This window comes from Meriones unguiculatus, chromosome 15 (genome assembly GCF_030254825.1).
Source record: "Meriones unguiculatus strain TT.TT164.6M chromosome 15, Bangor_MerUng_6.1, whole genome shotgun sequence".
Taxonomy (NCBI): domain Eukaryota; kingdom Metazoa; phylum Chordata; class Mammalia; order Rodentia; family Muridae; genus Meriones; species Meriones unguiculatus.
In genome coordinates, this window is record NC_083362.1 from 8,055,114 (window position 1) to 8,072,575 (window position 17,462).

Sequence of the window (17,462 nt, forward strand, 5' to 3'; positions counted from 1 at the left end):
GGGGGCCTAGGTCCAGGTCATGCATGGTCCTTGGTTGATGCTTCAGTGTCAGCCAGCTTCCTGGGCCCTGGTTAGTTGGCTCTGTTGGTCTTCTTGGGGAGCTCCTATCACTTCCAGGTCTTTTTCTCTTTCCTCCCACTATTCCCTAAGACTCCATACAAATCACCCAATGTTTGGCTGTGAGTCTTGACATCTGTTTTGAGGAGCTGCTGTGTAGAACCTCTCACAGGACAACTCTGTCAGGCTCCTGTCTGCAAGCTTAGCAGAATATCATTCATAGGGTCAGAATTGGCACTCTAGTGGTTGGGCCAGCAGTCTCTGCTCTGTCTGCTCTATCTTTATCCCTGCACATCTTGTAGCAGAATAAATTTTGAGTCGAAGTTTTTGTGAGTGGGTTGGTGTTCCTTCTTTATTAGAAGACTAGTCTAGTTAGAAGATGTCCCCTTGCAGTTTGTTCTCTTGGACCATGGCATATGCATGCCCACATACAATCTACACGTGTACAGAATAATAAAATGCAATTAGAATATTAGTGCTGGCTTCAGAGTTCTTAACCCCAGGGGAAAGTGAAGCTGACCTATAATTGGAGATCATGCGTGTTCCTGTGATTGACCACAGCTTTGTTGTGTGCCTGCTCCCTCTCTTTCCAGGTCCTTTCTTGCTGCCTTGTTACCAGGTGGGTAGCCAGCCCAGCACAGCCATGTTCCACAGTGAAGAAAACGGGTCCAAAGGAATGGATCCCTTGGTCCTTATTGACGCAATAGCTATCTGTATGGCTTATGAAGAAAAGGAACTGTGCAAAATTGGGGAAGTGGCCCTAGCCGTGATATTCGATGTGGCAAGCATCATCCTGGGCTCAAAGGAGAGGGTGAGGACATCTGAGTAATTTGAAGGTTTCTTGTTCTAGAAGCTGGTGGCTTCCAGATGCAGCACTGCCTTATTCTTGCTTGTTTCTTTCTAGGCATGCCAGCTGCCCCTCTTCTCCTACATCGTGGAGCGCCTGTGTGCCTGCTGCTATGAGCAGGCCTGGTATGCAAAGCTGGGGGGCGTGGTGTCCATCAAGTTTCTCATGGAGCGGCTTCCACTCACGTGGGTTCTCCAGAACCAGCAGACATTCCTCAAAGCTCTGCTCTTTGTTATGATGGACCTGACAGGAGAGGTAGGTCATGGGTGCTCTCAGTGGTGACACTGCTTGTGAGAGTTGATCTGCCTGCAGAGCTCTTGGTCTCAGACATTCTTCCCAGCGAAGAAACTTTGGTACTGGATGTCATGACAGCGTCTTTAAAACATGGACAGCTCCTAATGCCCATATGTTGTCTCCAGGTGCCTTCCCTGTTACCTTGGTTCAGAGTGGACCTGAAAGGAATGCTGGGTACTGCAAAGGTCCCCACGGGCCTGACATTGTTTTTGTTTCTTAGTTTTCGTTCACATACTTTTTTGGATGGGGACGTGCCACAGCATGAGTATGGAGAGCAGAGGACAACTTGTGGGAAAAATTGGGGTGGTCAGGCTGGGCAGCTAGCTCCTGTACCCTCTGAGCCACATTGGCAGCCCTAGGCATGTCATTTTTTATGAGCCCATGTGTAGACCTGACTCATCTAGTAGAAGCTAGTGGGCTTGCTAAGATCTCTGGGCAATCAGTAATTACCTACAAGGAGGTAATTTTGACCTTAATGTGCCAAACGGATGCTATGTAATGGTCTTTTCTCCTTGAATCCGACACAGTGGGCATGAGCTCCCTCCTCCCTGAGTGTATGGAGACTTGGGTCTGGTGGGTGGCAACACCCTGAGTTCCTTCTAAGGCTTCCTCTACCTCCAGGTTTCCAATGGGGCAGTTGCCATGGCGAAGACCACCCTGGAGCAGCTCCTGATGAGGTGTGCAACACCTTTGAAAGATGAGGAGAGAGCTGAAGAGATTATGGCAGCTCAGGAGAAGTCATTCCACCACGTGACCCATGATTTGGTGCGGGAGGTGACCTCTCCAAACTCCACTGTGAGAAAGCAAGCCATGCATTCACTGCAGGTACTGGCCCAGGTCACGGGGAAAAGTGTCACCGTGATTATGGAGCCACACAAAGAGGTGAGATTCCGACATGGATAGCAGGGCTCTTTCGGCTTCAAATCTAAGTTGCGGGATTCTGTGTCAGAAGCGCTGTTGTATGTATACTCTGGAACCTTTGATGTACAGATAGCGGTGTGTGTCCGTAGCTGTTCGGAAGAATAGGAGGAAGGCTGGTTTCAAGGGTGTGTGTCAGCACGTGGGACTTCTGTGGTTGTTTGTGAGGTCGCTTTGGAGTGCTAGGAGCTAAGTGTCTCTGACACGCTCTACACTGCATTTTGACATTTGATATGTCCTCCCCTAATGAAAGCTTAGGCCTCCGTGATGACTTCACGTCACATTTCTCAGATTGGCTCCTGTGGAATATGACAGTGAGAGGTCTTCGCTTTTGAGGGACATGTGACAAGTGGCACCCCTCCTTGCTGTTTCACAGGTCCTTCAGGACATGGTCCCGCCGAAGAAGCACCTGCTGCGTCACCAGCCTGCCAATGCGCAGATTGGTCTGATGGAGGGCAACACGTTCTGTACCACGCTGCAGCCTCGGCTCTTCACGATGGACCTCAACGTGGTGGAGCACAAGGTGTTCTACACAGAGGTAGGGCGCGGCGTGTGAGGGCGTGGGCGCTGGTGGCTGTCGGCCTGTGCTGGGGTCCGCAGCTGCAGAGAGAACCAGCTGCAGCCCGGCAAGGCGCTTGGAGCAGACGTGTTGCTCCTGGCATCCCAGGAGCTGTGATACCCAGAGCTCTCAGCACGGCGTTGCCTTGCTCTGGAGTGGCATCTGCAGGTCACATTCCAAGTTCCTTTTAAATGGATTTTATGTACTCACCATCGTGTATGTGTGCCTGCATGCCACATGGCAGTTCGCAACTGTGTGTAACTCCCTTTGGGGGATACAACTCTATGCTAGTATCCCTGGGCACCAGGCTTTCACAGTGGTACACACGCATGCGTTCAGGCAAACACTCATACACACAGAAAAGCAAAAATAAATCTTTAAGAGAAATGGTAAATTAAAATCCTGTTTTGGTTTTCCAAGACACGAGTAGGGACAATGGGGAAATAGTAATAGAAAAAGCATGTGGTGTTTTAAGTACTAGACGCCCAGGTGCCTGTGTGCCACCTGTGGATTTCTAGCGATCGCCATCCCCGTTATCCTTTCCTGTACTGTTGGGATAAAAATAATAGCGGCAAAAAAAAAAAAAAAAATAGCTTAAGGAAACAGTTATAGTCTACCTGCAGGGAGGTCGGGGGAGGAACTTAGAACAGAGAGTAGTGCAGGCACCCGGGAATGCTGTTGCTCTGTTCAGCGTAGGGCTTCTCATTAATTAGCATAATCAAGCGGCCCTCCACAGCTGTAATCTAGATTATGCCCTATTGAGACCCTCTCTCCAAGCTGTCGATTAAAGCCAATCATCGCAAGGACTACATGGGCTGTGGCCTGTCCCTCCATCCCTGGGCTGTGGCCTGTCCCTCCATCCCTGGGGACGCTCTGAGCAAGAGAGCAGCACATTGGCTAGTACGAGATTGACCGACAGCTCGGTGTCACAGCCAGTCAGGGGTGACCTTGGGTTTGTCTCACCCTGTGGATTTGAGGTTCGCTTTTGGGTGAGGAAGTGGGCCTTCAGTTAATTGTTGAATTTCTTTAGGCTTTGAGTTGAGTTTCTGATTAATTTTGTTGCAGTGTTTGTGACAAATGGATGTTGTGTCTAATTTGTAATCTTTCTGTTACCCCAGGAGAAGTGGGATAACCTTACAGCTCTCTTTTTTCTCTCTCGCTCTCTACCAGCTGCTGAATTTGTGTGAGGCTGAAGAGTCAGCTCTGACCAAGCTGCCTTGTTACAAAAGCCTTCCGTCCCTCGTGCCTTTACGGATTGCAGCGTTAAGTAAGTGCACGGCCAACGTGAATCAGTCAGGGAGCATAGAACTGTTACAGAGGAGGCGGTGGGCCTTCATGGCAGTCAATCTAAAATGTCTAGTTCTGTGTGGCCTTTTAAAGATCGAGTCAGAAACTGCTGGATGTCAGGTTGTACTGGCATTGGCGGGGTTTAGTAGTTTTGTCTTTATTCTGTTAATTGAATTGAATGTTCTTGTGTAAGAGAACTGTCGTGCTCACCACGTAGAGCCATTTCCATCAAACCCAGAGGCTTCCCCTCCCATCTTTTTTGTTTTTTTGAGACACGGTTTTTCTCTATATCCCTGTCTGTCCTGGGACTGACTCTGTAGACCAGACTGGTCTTGAACTCAGAGATCTGAGTGCCTTGGCCTTCCTAGTGCTAGGGTTAAAGGTGTGTGCCACCAAACCCAGCTCTTTTGTTTTTCTCAAGGCAGGTGACAGGAGGGGAGGGTTAGTGGTTTGTGATTGGTAGGATCCTTTAGAGAAGAAAATTGTTTCTCAGATGAATAATAAAAACTTACTCATTTTTCTCTACAAAGATGCCCTCGCTGCCTGTAATTACCTACCCCAGTCCAGGGAGAAAATCATTGCTGCTCTCTTCAAAGCCCTCAACTCTACCAACAGTGAGCTGCAGGAGGCTGGAGAAGCCTGCATGAGGAAGGTTAGTGTATGAGCCTCGTGTCCTGCACCTGGGATCCATAACCCTGTCTGGTCAGCATTCACGGAGCTGCAGCGGCTCTGCCTGTGTTATATTGAGCCTTGAAACAGTATGGCTGAGCTCTGATCTGATCAGGTTTCTGGGAAACCTGAAGTTAATGTTCCCTTTTCCCAAGGGAAGACTGATATTGGAGTTGGTTGTGAGTTTCATTATGTTACTTCGCCTGCGGCCTGTTTATCTGGGCAACTCTCCCTTTTTCACTAGTTTCTGGAAGGTGCCACCATAGAAGTAGATCAGATTCATACGCACATGCGGCCTTTGCTGATGATGCTGGGAGATTACCGGAGCTTGACCCTGAATGTCGTGAATCGGCTCACCTCCGTTACTCGCCTCTTCCCAAATTCCTTCAATGATAAGTTTTGCGATCAGATGATGGTAAGCTAAACAGGTTTAAATTTATTACATGATGCACTAAACAAATGAAAGGACTTTTAGAAATAAACAGCATTCATACTGTTTAAATGCAAAAGATGGCTGGGTATGTTGCTGCATTCTTTTGTTTAATCCCCACTCTGAGCTTGAGGCCAGCCTGGTCTACACATCAAGTTCCAGGCCAGCCAGGGCTACATGCAATAAAACAACAACAAAAATTTGCAAAAGGCATAAAAGTTCTCAGTTTACTTTGCATCCTTGGCACCCCTTTTTGAAGGCAGCCTGTGTGTCTTTCCAGGTATTATGTGTTTATCATAGGATACATGACTATTTCTTCTAAAGGAACGCAGCATTCATTGTCTGCATGCTTTGCCTATTAGTGCACTGTCGTTTTCTGTGGTTGCTGAGAAGCTTTTGCAAAGAACCTGGCTTCATGGCACCTCCTGGATGTCCACAGGGAGCCCTTTGTCCAGCCTCTGATCAAAAGGAATTAGTGTTTGTCTTAGCAGCCCTTTCCCTGGGTTCCCTTCAGCCATGGCAGCTGCCAGAGCCCTTGGTGCACACTGGGCCTTCTCCGTCCAGGTGCTCTTTGCCATCCCCGTCTCTCCAAGAGCACTTGTGCACCTTGTGCTTCATTTCGGTTTTTTCTCTGGGCCAGAAGCTGCTGGCCCAGGTGGGAGTCTCTGTTCACCTCTCTGCTTCCGCCCCAGTCCGCCCCAGTATCCGGAGAACAGTGGTAGCTTGAAAGGAAAATGCTGGGCCTGGTGTCTTGAAAGGAAAATGCTGGGCCTGGTGTCTTGAAAGGAAAATGCTGGGCCTGGTGTCTTGAAAGGAAAATGCTGGGCCTGGTGTCTTGCACCTCAGGCGTTCTCTACAAATCAAACTGTGTTGCCTCCTGCTGGAGCCCGGCCTCCTTGTCTACAGTGCCAGAGAGCCCACACCTGTCATTTAGGTCTTGCTGGATGGTTAGATTGTTTGACTGTAATGGGAACACTGTGGTCCTGTCAAGTATGAGGGAAGTCAAATGACTGCAGATTTCTGCCGGAGGGCAGTATTTCTCACAAAGTTGTATCTGAGGATGTGTTTTGTTGTGTTTTCTTTTTTTAACAGCAACATCTGCGCAAATGGATGGAAGTGGTGGTCATCACCCACAAAGGGGGCCAGCGGAGTGACGGAAACGTAAGTGACCAGCGTGTTTCTGGGAGGGTGCCCACACTGCACAGCTGGTGTTGGCGGCTAGCAGTCGTGCACTCCAGAAGCAGGGGTCCCAGTTCATGAGCACTGTGCTTTGTTGCTCCTCTTTGTGCTTCTTTACAAGCCCCTTTGGGCTCACTGTGATGTGACTCTTCTGTGGACAGCACTCCAGAAGTACGCGATGTTCCCGTTTTACTAGTCTTTTTCAAGCAGTGTATCTTCTGTATTGTCCTTTACATGGTGGTGCCCTTCCGTTCCACAGCTTTTGTTTCCATTGCCTTTCTTCACTACTGGTTGGTAATCACTTCCTTGTGTCTAACTGATTGTGATTGTCCAGGAAAACCGAGAAATTTGTTGGGACTTAGCAGAGCATCCCGTAAATACCGGCGTGGGTAGTCTCTGGGAATAGTCTCCTCACACCTCCGTTGCTTATTAAAACTAAACGGCTAGCGCACACAGCAAATTTACCTAGTGTTTAGGGGAAGCTAATATAACTAAGCGTCCTTAAGTATCCGCTGTCCATCCGCACGCACAGCCTCTTGTCTCTTAAAAAATACAGGCCTCTTGCTGTTTCGACTCTAAAATTGCATATGCTAATTTTTCAGTATTTTCTGCAAGTTTGATATCTGGTGGGATGTTTTTATAGTGGCGTCCCCATTCAGGAACCCCACTTGGTGTGCCTCTTGTGCCCTTGTGCCTCCTTGTTGGACGTTTTGCCTCATTCCAACTCGGAATTCTTTTTTGACTTTACTGTGTCATTTGTTTTGGGCATCTGTATTCAGGTGGTTTTTGTTTGTTTGTTTGTTTGTTTTTTTTCTGTGTCCTGTTTCTGCTGCTTCCAAAGTGCCACCTAAGCAGACATCGACCAGGACTTTTAAAGCTCTTTCTTGGAAGGCCCATCGGAAGGTTTCTTGCGTGTGTATTAAGAATCAGATAAGGTTATGGAGGAGAGTAGAACAGAGTGCCGATAGAGCCTGTACCCTGGGAGCAGGAGCAGCAAGCTTTATGCTTGTTCTCCCATCTCCTCTCTTAGGTGCCTACACAGACATTAAAAGATAACTAGATCTTTAAAACACACAGTCAGTTTGAGACTAAACATTTAAATGAACTCTTAATATCAGAGGGACCATGAGATAGTTCAGCTAGTTAAAGGCTATAGCCACTGAGCCTGACAACCTGAATTTTCAGCTAGTTAAAGGCTATAGCCACTGAGCCTGACAACCTGAATTCAGTCTTTGGGACTGGCACAGTGGAAGGAAAGGACTGATGCCCTGAAAGTTGTCTTTTGACATTCCCAATGTGCCCTGGCATGTGCCTGCACCTAGTAAATGAGGGCACTAAAAAAATGTGTTAAGAACAACAAAAGCCAGAACTCCATTGTGTAAGTAAATGGCTTCTATTAAATTTAGACAGTAACTATGAACTTCTGTACTGTGATTTGAAGGTGTGGGCTGAGAAGACGGGGTGCAGTTGTATCCCCAAGCATGAGACATCCTCCTTGTGAGTGACTGCCCTGCATGAACAGCACTCTGCTTTGGTGGCCGTGTCTGAGTCTCAGGCCACAGCATTGGCTTTCACAGCAGTGTGGGTCACCCTGGCTTTATCGTTTGTACTCAAGGCCAGGCCCTGCTCAGCTCTTGAGCTCTTAGTTGATACCTCATATTTGACTACATCCTAAGTAGTTGACTGAAAGATAAGTACAAGCTCTGTAATTTGACTTCCCTGTGGTTTGAGCTTTGGGCAGGTTCTGTGTCTGGGCAGCCTTCTCTTTTGACACTGAGCTTCTATGGAACCATGTGTGACACCTGGACACATGTGCACACTGCTGGTTTTGCAGAAACTGCTTGACCACATAGCATAACTCCCTCGGGGCGTTCTAGTTTTCTCAGTTGCTGTGATGAGAAACTCTGACCAGAAGCAGGTTAGGGAGGAAGGGCTTTGTTTAGTTTATAGGTTAGTGACCATCACGGAGGGCAGTCAGGACAGGAGCTTGAAGCAGAAACCGTGGAAGAAACTGCTAGACGCATGCTTAGCTAGCTCTTTTTTACGGCCTGGGAATGTGCTGCCACCACCCACACCCAGGGCTCTCCTCGATCAGTTACTCCAAGCCGATCAGTTACTCCAAGCCGGTCTGCACAGATACGCCCACAGGCCAGACCTGAGGCCAGTCCCTCAGCTGAGACACTGGGCTGTCTCTGTTAGCACTAACTGGGGTAGGGGTTGTTACACTAATGGTCCAGTTTCTTCATGGTGTGGGGGCTTAGACATGCCTAGTGAATGAGGCTGCACCACCTGGTTCTCTCGTGACCAGCTGGGGAAGAATTTTGTCATTATTTAAAAACTGTTTGACATAAAGTCTTGAATTATTCACTCCGAGAAGTCCTTTTAAAGCGTGCTTGCATACAACAAAGTCTTATTGTTTCTTTCCTTGCACAAGAATTCTGAAACTGTGATTTTACTATTTGACTCAGGGAAGAAACCCAGTCGATTAGACCCTAACAAGGGCCGTTGACGTGTGAGAGTGACGGTGTGCTTTCTGCTGCAGTGTCTTAACTACTGTGCGCTTCCTGATTATCGTGCCTGTACTGTCCTGTTAACCCCAATAACCCTGCCTGTGTTTGAGTATGTGGGAAGTTTCTCTGTCAATGACATCAATAGAAAAAGATGATTTTCCTCCCCATCCTCAGGAGAGCATTTCAGAGTGCGGGAGGTGCTCCTTGTCTCCATTCTGTCAGTTTGAGGTGAGAGCAACCTTATCTAAGTCAGTTATGACTTGCAATGTGAAGAACACTTTTGATTTTTCCTTTTTCTTTTCTCCTTACCGTTTGGTTGCCCGTTTTTTCACGCTGTGACTTTTGTTTTGGTTCAGCCTGCCGTGGAAGGGGTAGAGGTGAGAACTGCGTGAAGCTGCAGGAGGGGGTCGTTGTCGCATTTGGTTTTGCCGTGACTTTGTTAGCTGTGTTGTGATCCTGTAGTGGACAGAGTGCCTTGTGCCCTTGAGTGCGGTGACCTGTACTGTCTTGTCTGTGGCGGAGCTGTCTAGTATCCTTGCTGTGAACTGTCCGGATGCCAAGCATGTTCTTCTCCATTAGGACGTTTAAGCCAGACCCTAAGTTCTCGTGTGTTTTGTGTGTGTCAGAATTGCAGTCTCTCAGTGCTAGCTGAGCCTGAGCTGACTCCCCTGTCCTAGCATTCATGACAAGCGCAAGCCGCCAGCAGCCTCCTGAGAAGAAAGTCCACACAGGATACCCACACCTGCCACATGGAGTGATTGCATCCTGTCACACTGACTCGCCAGCTCCTTCAGAATAGATAGAGCCTGTCTGCCCTAGGGCTCATGAATGTGCACACGCACATACACGCGCGTGCGCGCGCACACACACACACACACACACACACACACACACACACACACCCTCCCTCCCTCCCTCCCTTTTCTTCCCTCAAGGGTGTCCATACACACTGATACAGTTAGAGCGCTGAGCCTTTGGACAGCCTTGCTAAGGTCTCCCTCTGTAAAATGGGGATGACAGTACATTCCGGCACTCTTACAGAAAGCAAAGGAGAATGTTTTTGTATTTCTGCTTTGAAAAAAAAAATCTATAGCATAAACTACCATTTTTTAAAATGTAACTTCAGGAGAGAATATCACTGCCTTTAAGACTTAAATGTAAAGTAGGGTGAGGCGAGGCTGAGCAGTGAGTTTGCTTACAACTGGCTTCCTCCTTCGGTGTTTAAACACCATCTCATCCTGGGCTCAGGCCCCTGCAGGCCAGTGTCTGTCATCCCCATTTACCTCCAAGAGCCTCCGACACAGTTCACACGTGGTGCAGGGTGGAACCTCCGGGCTCTTCCTCCCCAGCAGCCAGGGAGAGTGGTCCCTTAGCAGCAGAAGACTGACGGGAGATGACCCTCGAGCTGCCCAGCACCGAGTGGGCTGCCCACAGTACAGTGCAGTGCTCAGGAGTGCCCGTACTAACAGGACCCAGCACAGCTGTCTGTCAGCTTTGTCTCTAGCCCGGCTGACAGATTCTTAGCATTATTCCCAGTCATTGCTCATATTGGTACTTCAATTTTTTTTTTTTTTTTTTTTTTTGAGGAACTCCCCTGACTAAGGAACTCCCCTGACTAATGGGTTTTGAGGGCAAAATAATTCTGTGCTCTCAGAACTTGGTATCTTCGAAGTTCCCATGATGCAGTGGGCAGCACTCTCACATCCCAGATGGGACTGATGGTCCCTGCCTCCACGAGGTAGCACAGGGTGACACAGGGTCCAAAAGGCCATAGTAAACACATCAGGCACACCGAGCCCTGCCCCCTCAGACAGGTGAACTGAAGGGCTAGGGCAGTGAGTTTCCTCGGGACAAAACAGAATTGTGATGTAAGTCCGGTAAGTTGTGGCTTTTCCATGTTACCTCTTTGCTTTGGTGGCCAGCCTTGTGAATGTAGCTACACGGTAGTAAGGTCTGTAGTGATTACGGTTTCCCATCCACAAAACTGATTGACCTGTTTATGGTTTCTGGTTTTCTTTATTAGGAAATGAAGATTTGCTCGGCAATTATAAACCTTTTCCATCTGATCCCAGCTGCACCTCAAACGCTGGTCAAACCTTTGTTGGAGGTTGTAATGAAGACAGAGCGTGCCATGCTGATTGAGGTATGGCCAGACTGAGGGTTAATTCTGATTTGCCTGCCATTTATTGCTTGTAATATTTTTTTTTTACAATGTGTTCGCTTGACAATTTTATATACCTGTATTGTATATTCTGATCATATGACCCCTTCCTGTTTCCTCCAGTTTTCATGAGTATATGTATGTGTTGTGTTTTGTGACTCAAAAAAATCAGTTAGGTTTGTTATTTGACAACTTCATACATGTATGTATAGTGTGTTATGATTAATTCCACCCAGTATCTTTTCTTATCTCCTTCCCACTCCTGTCAATCCTTCCTTATACATCTAGTCCGTTTTGTTTGTTTGTTTGTTTGTTTGTTTGTTTTTGTTTTGTTTTTTGGTATTGTTTTGTGACCCATTGGGTTTAACTAGGACCAACCTAATGACCATAGTAATGACCCAGGGGAGCCTGGTTGTCTCACAGCTATTTCAGACATGAAGGTAATGACACCCACCTCTTCTAGAATACATCAGAAGTCCTGCAGAGAGGGTTGGGACCCTGCAAGCTACAACTATATCCACGACTGGCTTTTCTTTCTACATTGGCTATATGCCACATCCATCTCCTGTTTCTGGCTTTTGTTTTGTTTTTTTGTTGTTGTTGTTGTTTTGTTTTCTTTCTTTTCTTTTTTCTTCTCCTCTCCTCCCCTCCGCTCCGCTCCCCTCCCCTCCTCTGCTCTTTTCTTCTTTTCTTAGCATTGGTGTGAGGGTGTCAGATCCCCTGGAATTGGAGTTACATGTGAGTTAATTGTGAGCTGCCATGTGGGTGCTGGGAATTGAACCAGAATCCTCTGGAAAGGCAGCCAGTGCTCTTAACCTCTGAGTCATCTCTCCAGCCCCTCTCTTCCATCTTTCAGCAGTCTTCTCCAGGCCTTAGAGGGAGTTGTGAAAAATGTCCTATTTAGGATTGAGCCCTCATCCATTCTTATTCTCAGCACCTTGAGCAGCCTAAGTCTCTGCATCCACTGTTGTTAATTATAAAGAGAAGCTTCTCTGATTAAGGCTGAGAATAGTGTTTGACTGATATTGTTGTTAGCATGGTGGCTTTTTTTTTTTTTTTTAACAAAACAGTTACTGGAAAACACCATTTTCTTTTCCTTGCCTCTTTGTGTGTTATGTGGGCACACACATACTCCAGTACACTGTAGAGGTCAGAGAAAAACTTGCAGTTCTTGCCAAGTCTCCCAGGCAGGTCTTAAGCTTTTGGCCCTCCTCTGCACTTAGGCTCCCAAACACTGGATTACAGGAATGTTCTGCTGTGCCTGCTTCATTTTATTACAAAGCTTTAAATGAAAACATCTGACTGTATAAAGACATTGGTATTAATACTTGATTATGGCGTAGCTGGAGGAGGTTGCATTGTTTCCTGGTGACAGTTGGAAGGCCTTTGAGAAGGATGGTGTGGGTTGCATCTCTGCCCCATGTTTTGTAGGCCGGCAGTCCATTCAGAGAACCTCTTATCAAGTTCCTGACACGACATCCCTCGCAGACAGTGGAGCTGTTTATGATGGAAGCAACACTGAATGACCCCCAGTGGAGCCGAATGTTCATGGTAGGAGCCTGTTTGACTATAGAGGGTCCCTGCCAAGTGCTATCAGCCAGTGTGCTCAGCCTATAACAAACCTGTGTTTCACCACTGAGTATCTTGGCTCCTGTTTCTCAGAGCTCTGCATGTCAGGAACATCATTGCTATTTGATCACGTCTGCAAAGCTACAGCCCAAGAGTTAGTTGGGGGGATTTTGGTGGTTGTAACAGATGAACACAGTTAGGATTACCATTGAGAAACATCTTTTTTTTATACTATGCTTGTTTCTGTGTATGGATGTACATGTGCTGCAGTGCATGTGTAGAGGTCAGAAGACCATTTGTAGGACTTGGATATTATCTCTATCCACTACATGGGTCCCAAGGATCAGACTCCACTCCTCAGACTCACTGGCAGCATCTTTACCCACTGAGCTGACTTTTTGGTCCCGAAAGATTTACTTATCTATGTTTTTATGTATATGGGAGTTCTTTTTGCATGTACATCTGCACGTTAGAAGAGGGCCGTAGATCCCATGGGACTAGAGGTATGGATGGTTGTGAGCCACCCGAATGGATGCTGGGATTTAAACTCGGGACCTTTGGAACAACAGCAGTGTGTTTAGTTGTTAAGCCATCTCTCTAGCCCAGCATCTTTTTTTTTTTTTTTTTTTTTTTCCTTTTTTCTTTTTATCTCTTTTGAGGGGGAGTTCTCTATGTAGCTCTGGCTGGCCTGGGCCTAGCTGTTCTCTGCCTCCAAGTGCTGGGATTAAAGGTAAGTGCCGCCATTCCCGGGCAGCAACAACTTTTCTAGAAAGGTGCTTGCCGTTTTTCTCTATACTTGTTTTTATTTGTTTGTTTGCCTTCTTGAAGAAATGACCAAGAATCTTAGGAATTGTGTCTTCCCACCTTTGTGAGTTTGATCTGATCCAGGCAGCTTTCTTCATTCTTTTTTGCTTTCAGAGTTTCTTAAAACACAAAGATGCCAGGCCTCTGAGGGATGTGTTGGCAGCAAACCCCAACAGGTTTATCACCTTGCTACTGCCTGGTGGTGCACAGACGGCAGTTCGTCCCGGCTCCCCCAGCACCAGTAACATGCGCCTGGACCTCCAATTCCAGGCCATCAAGGTAGCCATCTTCATTAGAACCCAAATCCCCTTTGGTGAGACTGAGCTGCAGGTCCCTGATGCATGCCTCTTTTCTTATAGATCATAAGCATCATAGTTAAAAATGATGATGCCTGGCTGGCCAATCAGCACTCCCTGGTGAGCCAGCTGAGGCGAGTATGGGTAAGCGAGACCTTTCAAGAAAGACACCGCAAAGAGAACATGGCTGCCACCAATTGGAAGGAGCCCAAGCTTCTGGCCTTCTGTCTACTGAACTATTGCAAGTGGGTACATTGGCTGCCTTCCTCTGTGCAAAGCCTAGGTTGTGGGCTTGCCCCTGATGTGCCTGGTCTTTGGGTCCATGGCTGTTTGTGGTCAGATTGGTTACAGAGGATAGTGGTAACTCAAGTCTTCAAAATGTGAGTTGGGGCTCAAGTCTTTAAAATGTGAGGAGGTGATTCAGTGCTTTGCACTCATGAGGACCTGAGTTAGGATCCACAGAAATGGCAGGTGGGTGTTGCAGTCAGCTGTGACTCTAGTGTTAGACGGCAGAGTTGGGGTTCCCCAGGGCAAGCTGGCTCGTCAGACTATCCCTTATCAGTGAGTTCTGGGTTTGATTGAGAGAGTGTGTCTCCATAAATAAAGAGCAATCTGAGATGACTCCAGACATCAGCCGTGGGCCTCCCACACACATGCAGAATCATGCCTATGAGTGTGTATGACACAAGATGAGAAATGGAAAAAGTTGAAAATCTGGATTCTGTATAGTCAAAGACTTGGCTGCAAGCTAACCTCTTACTTGTTCTGGCCCTTCAGGAGGAACTATGGTGACATAGAGCTGCTGTTCCAGCTACTCCGGGCCTTCACTGGTCGCTTCTTGTGCAACATGACCTTCTTGAAAGAGTATATGGAAGAAGAGATTCCCAAAAATTACAGTATTACTCAAAAGCGTGCACTCTTTTTCCGCTTTGTAGAGTTTAATGACCCCAACTTTGGAGATGAACTGAAAGCAAAGGTGAGTCCCACTGTTAGCAGGAGGTGGCAGCAGGTGTCTGCCATTTCCTAGGAACCTGAGCCTATTCCTGATGAGCCGCATCTCTGCAGATGCTATGTAGTGGGTCCAACTGTGTTTGGCCTTAATGACAGAGGGCAGGTCCTGCTGTGAACCAGTATTCATTTCCTTGTGTTCCTAACTCGTCAGAGAGCAGAAAAAGCCAGGCAGAGGTTGGCACTCTATTCCTGAACTTTTTGGCTTCCTCTGGCAGTTGCCATTTGGCTGGAAGTCAAGATGAACAATTGCTCTCTTGGTTAAGTTCTACCTTCTTGATTGTGCAGGATGTGACTTACTCCCCACCTCCTCCCAAACAATTTTTTTTTCCCCACAGCTCTGATCTGCTTCCTGTGTGATCTTTCCCCAGGTTCTGCAGCACATCCTGAACCCCGCTTTCTTGTACAGCTTCGAGAAGGGGGAAGGAGAACAGCTCTTGGGCCCTCCTAATCCAGAAGGAGACAACCCCGAGAGTATCACCAGTGTGTTTATAACCAAGGTGCTGTCCCCGGGAGCACTTGCATGTGTATGCCTGTGGTCTGGGTTTGTGGGAATAAGATTTTCCTTGGGGTTCCCACGTCCTGTGTGTGTGAGTGTATGTATGTGTTTGTATGTATGTAGGTCAGGATAACGAGGAAATTCTGTCCTTCCGTGTGGTTTGCTGGAATTGAACCCAGGGTGCAAGCCTTGGCAGCAAGTGTTTTTATCCACTAAGCCATCTCCTCAGTCCCCAAAAGAATATCTTTTAACATTAATTTTAAGGGCCAGACTTAGATGATCATAATAAAAATCCAAAGAGAGTTCCTGCTTTCCTTTCAGGTCCTGGACCCTGAGAAACAAGCAGACATGCTGGATTCCCTGCGCATCTACCTCCTGCAGTACGCCACATTGCTGGTGGAGCATGCCCCCCACCACATCCACGACAACAACAAGAACCGCAACAGCAAGCTGCGCCGGCTGATGACCTTTGCATGGCCCTGCCTGCTCTCCAAGGCGTGTGTGGATCCCGCGTGCAAATACAGCGGACACCTGCTGCTGGCACACATCATTGCCAAATTCGCCATCCATAAGAAAATCGTCCTCCAGGTGCCTGCCTCCTGTCCCCCATGTTCTTAGCTGCACTCAAGAGTACTCTCTGCTTTCTGGACAGCCTAATCCACTCTGTCATCTCTCCTCAAAGCCACGAAAAACGGTGGTGGTGGGGCCCTTATTTCTGTTTCACAAAAACTATAAGAAACAGTCACTACTAGATTCTCCTAGTGAATAATCAAAATTGTAGAGAAAAATAATTGAGGATGACAGGGACTGAGGAGAATGACCAGAGAGTTCATGAGCTGGGTTCTGACTGTAGCCCAGGCTGTCCTGGAACTTGCAGTGATCCTTCTGCTTCAGCCCCTAAAGTGGAGTATAGGACAGGGACTTGGTTTGAGAGAAGAAAGTGATTTGCAAGGTGGCAGGGTGGTCAGCTGGAGCATCACCCGTGTGTTTACAGCCAAGGGAGCATCTGTGGAGAGGCTAGTCATCACAGGGAATGTCTGCTAGGATGTGCTTTCCCACACTGAGCCTTCGAGGGCATTAAAGACAAACGTGGCAGTGTGAACACTCCACCTGTGGTGATTACTGCTCCCTGGTTGATAGCTGTTGCTCTGCTCTGTGGTCCTCTCCAGCCCTGCTCTCGTTCTTCCTCAGGCATCCTACCGAGTGCATTTGGCTTTCTGGTTCTTGTTGACTGTCTATTTTAATTTGTTGTTTGTTTTTTGCATATGTGTATGTGTCTTGGGGAGTGGGAGAGGGAGATGTATGTGGGTGTGCTCACATGCCAGTCAGAGTTGATTCCTTTATGTGTGGGTGCTAGGGGTTAAACCCAGGTCAACAGGCTTGTGTGGCTCCTTGATTGCCGAGTCATCTTGCAGGCTTCTAAATCTGACCTTCCTGTGAAATAGCTTTAAAAAATTTTTATATATATATATGAGTTTGGTCTGTATGATATATGTGTGTATGTATGCATGCATATGTATACGTATGTGTGGTGTGTGGGCATGTATGCACATATATACACATAAGTATATATCACAGGGAACAGAAGAGGGCATCAGATCCCCTGGAGCTGGCATTTCTTTTTCTAGGTTTTCCACAGTCTGCTCAAGGCTCATGCAATGGAAGCCCGAGCGATTGTGAGACAAGCAATGGCCATATTGACCCCAGCGGTGCCAGCTCGCATGGAGGATGGACACCAGATGCTGACACACTGGACCAGGAAGATCATTGTGGAGGAGGGCCACACGGTCCCACAGCTGGTGCATATTCTGCACCTCATAGTGCAGCACTTCAAGGTATGCAAAGCAACAGCAGGTGTGTGTGTGCTACGGCCTCAGATACTGGCTTCAAGCCCCTGCTCTTCCCGTAAGAAGGGTGGCTGCTCCCCTTTGAGTAAAAGCTAATGTGATGTTGGTTCCGTGTCTGCAGGTGTACTACCCCGTGCGGCACCACTTGGTACAGCACATGGTCAGTGCCATGCAAAGGCTGGGCTTCACACCCAGTGTCACCATTGAGCAGAGGAGGCTGGCTGTGGACCTCTCTGAGGTTGTTATCAAGTGGGAACTGCAGAGGATCAAGGACCAGCAGGTGGGACTGTCAGCCTCTGTTCTGTCTCCTGGGCTCCTTACACTTCCCCTGGGAATCAGTCAGTAAAATCTGGTGTGTCTGTGTGTTTTTCAAGCCGGATTCTGACATGGACCCAAGTTCTGGTGGAGAAAGCATCAACTCCGTGTCCATTAAGAGAGGTCTGTCTGTGGACTCCGCGCAGGATGTGAAACGCTTCAGGACAGCCACCGGGGCCATCAGTGCAGTAAGAGCGCGTGCTCGCCCGCTGT

The 17,462-nt window shown here is 47.7% G+C and overlaps 1 protein-coding gene across 21 annotated transcripts in view; it reads left to right on the forward strand.

The window, feature by feature from the left end:
* Positions 1–17,462, forward strand: part of Trrap (transformation/transcription domain associated protein) — a 92,497-nt gene that overhangs the window by 35,156 nt on the left and 39,879 nt on the right. For 13 of the 21 annotated variants that reach the window (XM_060368123.1, XM_060368117.1, XM_060368120.1 and 10 more), the window contains 20 exons: positions 651–868; positions 962–1,159; positions 1,820–2,080; positions 2,493–2,654; positions 3,846–3,942; positions 4,493–4,614; positions 4,876–5,046; positions 6,154–6,222; positions 8,925–8,978; positions 9,107–9,127; positions 10,774–10,893; positions 12,343–12,462; positions 13,399–13,563; positions 13,644–13,825; positions 14,358–14,556; positions 14,960–15,088; positions 15,409–15,675; positions 16,716–16,922; positions 17,056–17,214; positions 17,309–17,437. In XM_060368123.1, coding sequence (XP_060224106.1) covers positions 651–868; positions 962–1,159; positions 1,820–2,080; positions 2,493–2,654; positions 3,846–3,942; positions 4,493–4,614; positions 4,876–5,046; positions 6,154–6,222; positions 8,925–8,978; positions 9,107–9,127; positions 10,774–10,893; positions 12,343–12,462; positions 13,399–13,563; positions 13,644–13,825; positions 14,358–14,556; positions 14,960–15,088; positions 15,409–15,675; positions 16,716–16,922; positions 17,056–17,214; positions 17,309–17,437 — 3,050 coding nt within the window. The remainder of the gene's footprint in view (positions 1–650; positions 869–961; positions 1,160–1,819; positions 2,081–2,492; positions 2,655–3,845; positions 3,943–4,492; positions 4,615–4,875; positions 5,047–6,153; positions 6,223–8,924; positions 8,979–9,106; positions 9,128–10,773; positions 10,894–12,342; positions 12,463–13,398; positions 13,564–13,643; positions 13,826–14,357; positions 14,557–14,959; positions 15,089–15,408; positions 15,676–16,715; positions 16,923–17,055; positions 17,215–17,308; positions 17,438–17,462) is intronic. The other 8 variants (XM_060368124.1, XM_060368126.1, XM_021648978.2 and 5 more) reach the window with 2 other exon arrangements.